Source organism: Haplochromis burtoni, unplaced genomic scaffold, assembly GCF_018398535.1.
Source record: "Haplochromis burtoni strain Fernald_Lab_line unplaced genomic scaffold, NCSU_Asbu1 Contig_31, whole genome shotgun sequence".
Taxonomy (NCBI): domain Eukaryota; kingdom Metazoa; phylum Chordata; class Actinopteri; order Cichliformes; family Cichlidae; genus Haplochromis; species Haplochromis burtoni.
This window is the reverse complement of record NW_024582392.1, coordinates 3192091-3199730: the sequence shown is the minus strand read 5'-3', so window position 1 is coordinate 3199730 and position 7640 is coordinate 3192091. Positions and strand designations below refer to the sequence as shown.

General features: G+C 41.3%; 1 protein-coding gene across 1 annotated transcript; it reads right to left on the bottom strand.

Moving 5' to 3' along the window:
• Positions 1 to 1613: 1613 nt before the first annotated feature.
• nr4a1 (nuclear receptor subfamily 4, group A, member 1) lies at positions 1614 to 5983 on the bottom strand. Its single transcript, XM_005918929.3, has 7 exons — positions 5861 to 5983; positions 4032 to 4836; positions 3789 to 3918; positions 3520 to 3683; positions 3202 to 3404; positions 2916 to 3094; positions 1614 to 2592 (listed from the first exon to the last, which is right to left on the bottom strand). Exons 2-7 carry the CDS (start codon positions 4824 to 4826, stop codon positions 2336 to 2338), a joined length of 1728 nt encoding a protein of 575 aa, XP_005918991.1. The 5' UTR covers positions 4827 to 4836; positions 5861 to 5983; the 3' UTR covers positions 1614 to 2335.
• Between the last annotated feature and the right edge of the window lie 1657 nt (positions 5984 to 7640).

Genomic DNA, 7640 nt, shown 5'->3' with positions numbered 1-7640 from the left:
CCTAATCATAGATTTCCTGCAGGTTACCATGTTACAGTTTTTCAAGATGGTGAATTGCAGGTCACCAGACAGTCACAAGCAATGCAGATTTCTTTTTCTTTCTTTCTTTCTTTTTGTTTGTTTGATGGAATATGATGGAAACTACCATAAATAGAAATACATGCCGCTACATTGAAGAGGAAACTTTAACTAAATTGGTGAGTGGAAAAGTATTCTCCATGGGGTTTTTTTCCTCCTAGTTATCATAGACTGTATGTAAAAGATAGAGGTGGTTTCTGATGAGCCAATGTGGAAGTGCCTTAAGCCTGCATTCTTTCTAATAGCAGCGGGTGATGCCTCTGGTTGGAGAAAGTCCTACAAGTCACATACAAGTAAATGGGAAAACAGCCCAAATGCTCTCTCGATCTTGATCTGTACTAAATCAGTAAATGATTTTTGGTGTTTTGGTATCAGCTGCTAGCTTCATTTTATTGAGTGCAGTATGTTGATCGTTTCATAAGTGGTGCTAGCCATTAGAGTTACCAGAATGCTCAGTCCAGGTTAGCAGACTGTGACTCTGCAAACCAGTGGCTCCTACCACAGTGGCTTCATCCTTCTTTTAGTTACAGTATGTTGTGTTATTTCCATTTTTATGAGGTTTATAGCACCAGAACATTGTATATGAACAAACAGAATCTCATACATCTTAGTTAATTTTCCAACACTGGTGACAATCAACTTCAGAAGTCACAAAACATCAAGGCGTGTGTCCAACTGACTTCAACACTTGTTTTTGTTTATCCTGATAAGTTTTACATTGTGTTGTGAGAATTTTTAGGCCATTGGTTGTAAGACTGATGAAGATGTTTTCTCATTTTGTAGTACACCGACCTTCATAGCTTAGTCAACAAGCATTTGCTGGGAACGACTTTTAAATTCACAATGTACAGTGACACAAAACTGTAAGATGTAACAAATAATTCACACAACTCATTTGGATTTATTGCAGCAAATTGTTCACTAGTTATGCATAAGAAGAACTACATTTAAAAAATACTCAGTATTTAAAGAAAAAGCACAGTTAATATCATATTTGGCTTTATATTTATACAAAGACCATCAGACAGACACCTGATTCTATGGTGGGGGAATTGCACCACTCAGTCAACTTCCACCATGCAATAACTACCCTGAACCTTGGCTTATAAATACCAATGATTGATATTTTCAGGAAGTTCATCCATGATTATGCTGTTGCAGTTTGAGACTTGAGTAACACCTTTTGCACATGCTCTAAGTGTGTGGTGGTGGCTGCCTGCCAAATGCACTGCCTGGGCATGACTTTGTAGTGGAAATTGGAGGCGGAGCTTGCAAAAGGGGCTTCAATTACAGTAAGACAGGCAGCGTGAGATAAAAAAAACATTCCTTTCCTTTTATGGTTCTTTTCCTTTTTATAGTTTCAGTAGGAAGCTATATCAAAAATGACAACAACAAAAAAAAAGAAGCGAGTGAATGATCAAGATGTACGATCGGTTCATTACTCCCCAACGCTGCCTGAGCTAAACAATAAATAAATTAAGACATTTAAAATATCCTAAACATTCAGAGAGAAAACAACAAACGCACTCAAAACATGCAGTTCGACATTTTATTAAGTGTTTATCTGCAGTAGAAGAGAACATCTTTGTACATAAAAACAACTCATCCAAAACAAACTGTATAAAACAGTTCAAGTGGCACCAACACCAGACTTCATAACAGATATAAAATCATTTACAAACAAGACCAGTGTGTAAGACTGTACTGGAAAATACACAGTATGTTAGCTGCTCAGAGTCAATTCATGATACATGAACTGTACTGCTGAATAAATCTGTGGGTATTGGCTATTTTAATACTGGAGCTGAAAATATCACATTAATGCTTTTTGCTTATATCATTCAAATGATGGTGCGGACCTTATTTGAATTCATTTGTAACTGTTTGGAAAAGTGTTGTCATTTCCCTCAGTTTAACAAAGTTTCCATTCATGGCACCTCGTATGTAAACAGTTACTGTTTGATCCATGAGATGACCTCTCTAATTCCATCTTGAGAGATTACAATTTCCTAACCAAATAAAGAATCATGTGATTGCTCCAAAAAAAGGGACTTCTACAAGTTTTATTTCATTTTATAAGTCAGAAGTAGCACTTTACTTCTGATAATGCATAATCCCTAAGGATTGCTTTTTTTTATTTCTTAGCTGCATGCAGTTTTACTTTGCTACCTGGAGAATGAGCACTCAGTCTGTTTGCTTTGACTCTCAGATCAGCTCCAGATTTCACATCACAGATGGCATATCTCCCATCTCACGCTCAAAATGGAAGCGTATCCAGAAAGATTTTTTCCACGATCGGTGGCGGAGGAACGAGGTCTTCTAGTTTAAGGTAAAAGATGCGCTGGAGGCCTTGAGTGCACAGAGTCCTGAGCTCAGGCAGCTTCCCGAGAAGTCTGGATAAATAATTGGGCCTCAAAGAGTCAGAGCCACAGCCAGAGACGTGATCTTTGAGGCAGGTGATGAGCTGATTCTGCAGGTCTTCCACACGTTTTGGTTCCTTAAGACCATGCCGATCTGAGAAAATATAAGAGTCATTAAGCAATCATTTATCTGACTTTAACAAAATAAAACTAAATACAGATGGGAAAGCATAGCATCGTGGCCACAGAGGGAGGAAACAAGCAAATAAAGACCAATATAAGGGTATCAAAGATGACTCCACTTTGAAATTGCGGACTATATTTTGAAATATAGCACAGTGTAGATTGCGTTTAGGTCAGCTGTGATATATAATGTGTTCCATGTTGTATTTTGTCATACACCTGTCATGTCAGTATTTTGAAGCAGATTCCCTATATATAGTGCTGTAATCTGAACTCAGCATGATAGTTTCTTACCGGTGATTATGACGAGGGCTGTGAGGCAGGAGAAGGAGGAAACGTCGAGCTTCATGCGATGGAGATTTTGCGAAAACTCCAAGATGGACTCGATCCAGTCGCCAAAACCCCGTACGCACTGCGTTTTATGAAGTACGACTCCATTGCAGAAGATGAGCTTCTCCGTTTTAGGATCAGACCTGCACAAGAGAAACACAGTTTGTTAGCTGTATAAAATATCTCAAGAATGTCAAAAGTAAATGCTAAAGAGGTAGTTTAATTTTTTTTTAAAGGAAGTTAAACTCACCGAAATGCAAGACGCAGGATGTAGAGTTCAACAAATGCCGATTCGAGCAGCAGTTCCTGATCCTCAAGACAGAACTCAGAGAATCCCGGGATGCTATTTGCCCACTGCCTGATAACCTCCATGGAGGCTGTAAGCAAGTCGTAAAACTGTCTGATGTCACTGGCGTCCTCTTTCTGATTAGGGCTGGTATCCATCTCAACATACTGAAATTAAACACAGCGCAGACATTTAGGTAGCTATCTCAGTTTATTCATTTATTTTTTAGCAAAGATTACTCCAAAAGAACTGAAACAGCTGTAGAAAATGTATTTTTCTTACCTTGGAATAATCCAGTGTCCCAACGCTGGGGTTTGAGTCAATATGTGCCCTCACGAGTGCGGCGATCATGCTCACTGGAGACACAGCAGCTGTTACATCCTGAATAATTTTAGGCTTGGAAGGTAAGCGGCCTCTTCGCCCTTTCAGGCTATCAGTTCTGACAACTGTAACAAAACAAACAAAATAAGAAATGTGGTAAATCTGTTACTTCAGGTTCAGTGTTAGCATCCTTCTACACTATGAATCATGTGTGTTTGCACTGCGCTCACCTTCCCTGACCATGCCTACAGCTAGACACTTCTGGAAACGGCAGAACTGGCATCGATTCCTCCGCCTCTTGTCCACAGGACAGTCTTTGTTGGAAAGGCATACATACTTTGAATTTTTCTGCACAGTACGCTGTAAAACAGAAAGAAGAAATGCTCTTAACTCACATAGCACAAACAAACAATTCGATAACAACTGTTTTCAAATAGGTGATTCTGCAGGACAGAGATATCAGATGTTATTACCTTGAAAAACCCTTTGCATCCTTCACAAGTGCGAACTCCATAGTGATGGCAGGAGGCGTTATCCCCACACACAGCACAGCAGCCTTCGTTTCCACCTGGACTTTTCAGCTTGGGTGACAAGCTTCCAGCGTCCAGTTGGTCAGCACCATCAAAGCTGCGTGCATGCTCCATCTCCAAGGTGGGAAAGGTCAGCGTAGATGGGTGAGGATGGCTCAAGGCGAAAGCATCATGATCTCGTAAGTGTGGCTGACCCAAAGGGGACATATCCTCCATGGATCCTGCACCAAATGTGAAGAAAGATGGTGCATGGGGTACTGATGTCTCCTCGGTTGCCCAGTACCCTGGACTGGGTGAATATGGCCCAAAGGCTGAATCCCAGGTGGATGTGTGCTGACTCTGAAACCCAGGGGTTGAAGGAGCCGAGGCCGATGCAGGGCTGCCATAATAATCTGACCCAGTGGGGGACACAGATTCATCGGGGTAACTCAACATGAAAGATCCAGGGTAGCAGCCGTAAACTTGGAGTTCATCGAGCTTGAAAGGAGTTTCCTGCGCTGAGGATGGAGCAACATGGGCAGGAGCCGTAGTAAACTGGCATGAATATGCATCGAAGTCTCCCGTGGGAGTGCCCACCAGGGAGCCGATGCTTGGCAAGGATGGTGCAGAGAGGTGCTGGTCCAGTGGGCTACTCATTCCCACAGCCAGCCTGGAGACAAAGTCTGTGTTCTGAAACTCTGAGCTGCCGAGGTTGTTCTCACTAGGCTGAGATCCGTGCTGGGAATATATGCAAGTCATGACTGCAAGACTGAAAAACACAAAAAATAAGAATATAAGAGAAGCCACAAAATCCTGTCATTATCTTTACCCAACCTTCAAGCTTTGGCAGGTTAACCAGCTATAACAGAGGTGGAAGACACTGTTTCTCCACAGCCTTAGACAACATAAGTGCAGGGCCACACGTTGGATAACCAATGGTTAAAAGTTAGAATAAAAGTATTATTATGGAAAGAAAAAGCTCACAATACTATAAACACTCTAGAATCATCTGAAAAGTGGCCCAAAGTCATTGCAGAAACCGCAGTGATTCAGCTCAAAATTTCATAGCAAAATATTGCCTGTTTTTAATTTATGTTGCTGTAGATTTTTGCATGAAAAATGACTGGCTTTGCCCTGGATGTCTTAACTTCTCAAGCATTAGTTTGATAGAACACTAATTAACATCAAGTATGCTTCTTTGCAGCATCTATAGATATGCAGAAAGTCTTAAAAGAAGACCATCATGCGCGACGTTCTTGAACCCCTCTGCAAATCCACAACAAGGAACCGCCACATGGTGAATTTCGAAGAAATTAAAGAGCCCGGCTGGAGGCGCGTTAGGCATCATTCATTACTGGAGAAGGTTACGCGTTTTTTTATATCACTTAGTCGTGGGGTATATATATATATAGTCACGCCTGCAAAGTTCATTGAGCTTGATTTTCAGACATGGGTCCAATGCCAACCCATGAATCACATGTTACATATTACGATACCGCGGAGAAGACTGATGAGGGAACCCACTTGACATACTTATTCCAATTGTAGCCTATATTAGTGTAGATGTAAATCTAGCAAACTTACAACATGATGTATTTCTGCAAGCACAACTTCAAACACGTTTTCGTGTATAAAGGTGTAAACAGATGACTGCTTTCGTTCCGATTTAAAGTTACTTTGTTGCCAGATTAAGTTTTAGTATCATTCAGCTGCAGCCGTACATCTGAGAACTGAAAAAACGACATCCCGCATTCAAGTCTATTGTATTAAAGACCATTAATCCTCATTCTCACCTGTTGGGTCCGTCTACAAGTGTTTTGAACGGTCCGTATTCCACAAACGACCGTGTGTCATCTTATGCGTCTCTCAGCTGAGAAGCAGTCCCTGAGCTCGGGACCCGGGAACAACTTTATACGATTGGCTTTACTCTACCCATGACGCAGGAAGGTTTCCATACATGGGCGGGGAGATTTCCAGTCTGCGGCCAATCACAGCGCTGTTCGAGAGAACAGTCACAGGATGACGCACTACGGGATTCCGTTGACGCGCATACGACCAAGAACCGCAGCATTGTCCTCCCTGAGCAGACACGCACGCACAGGCACGCTCTCACTCTCACACATGGCTAAATAAAACTCTACAAATACAAATAAAAGTAATTCTGCGCATGCAAACACTGATAGTCGAGTCCCCACAAGAATGTCTTTGTTATAGGCTGCGAATGCTTTGCTGATTATTGGTGGAAAAACTGTGATTTTATCATTTACAAACAGGAAGTCACAGATGTTTTTCTATTCCTGTGAGAGAGACAGAGAAAAAAAGAGCTATTTTTAAGCCTGGTGTCTTTGGGTAAGAATGGAGAAGAATACTGCTGAGACCTACATTTTACATATCTGCTGTGTACATATCCATCAGGTGTTCTACTTTGTATGGGACTGCACAGAAATCCTTCAATCTCCCATCTATAGAGGGGTTATTGCAAGGACAAAGTAGGCACACACACAATGGTGGAAATATTATTTGATCCCCAGCTGAATTTGTAAGTTTGCACAGTTACAAAAATTGAATAGTCTATTTGTCTTATGATTGTTTCATTTTAATGTAGAGAGACAGTATATCAACCAAAATATTGAAAAAAAAATACACTACATGAAAGTTATAAACTGATTTGCATGTCAGTTAGTGACCTTAATCCCTAAGTAAAACATGACTTAGTAGTACAAGGGTGGAGAAGCACTTGTTGGCAGCACAGCGATAAGATTCTTGTACTCGGTCACCAGGTTTGTACACATCTCAGGAGGGATTTTGGCCCACTCCTCTTCACAGAAACAGTCTAAATCTGTTTCTTGGGTGGTACTTGCCAGCACGATGCATCATGCATTGAAGTCTGGAGACTGGCTATATTAATTACCTTAACTGCTCCTGCTATGGGCCGATCAATCACCTTTCTGATGGACCCAGGACCCAGGCAGGATCTTGCATAGCATTCTGAATGGTCGAACTAACAGGTGTTATGTTCTCACAAAGCTTCTTGCTTTGAAAGCTCTTTGGTCTTGTCCATGGTGGGGGAGAAGTTGAATGAAGAAAATGACTTTGTGGAGAGATGTGCTATATACACAAAATGAGTTGAGATCAGCAGTATCTGTAATTGATGTGTTATACTCTGTGTGCTACATGGACAAATTAGGCTGGGTTTTAAGGCCCTTTAGCTAATGAGGGCCAGTCAGATTTATTACTGTGGTTTTGATTCAAGCTTGTGTTTGCATCCTTAACGCGAATATATTGTCCTGCACCTAACATATAAAAAAGAAAGCCGCCTTGCATAATTGTTAGACTAAACACTGAGTGCTTAGGAAAGGCACACATAGCGAGCACTCTTTGCATGAGCAGGAGGGAGAGCCATCGTAATCCATTCATGCTCCTGTCTCACGAGACACTTCCCCACATTTTTTAGTTGCCTCTTCTTCAGCCACGTGTTTGTGCAGAAATCTGCATTCCCAGCCAGAGATGACTAACAGACAGAACAGCAGCTGAAATAACAGTTACTGCAACAGGAAAAGGTGAATAAAAGAG

What these genes read in the sequence shown, in the direction of transcription:
- nr4a1 (XM_005918929.3), bottom strand. Translation starts at nt 4,826, where the DNA reads ATGACTTGCATATATTCCCAGCACGGATCTCAGCCTAGTGAGAACAAC. An exon ending in GATGCAAAGGGTTTTTCAAG is followed by an intron (nt 3,919 to 4,031) that starts GTAATAACATCT and finishes TCTGTTTTACAG; the next exon opens with CGTACTGTGCAGAAAAATTC. An exon ending in GGACACTGGATTATTCCAAG is followed by an intron (nt 3,405 to 3,519) that starts GTAAGAAAAATA and finishes GTTTAATTTCAG; the next exon opens with TATGTTGAGATGGATACCAG.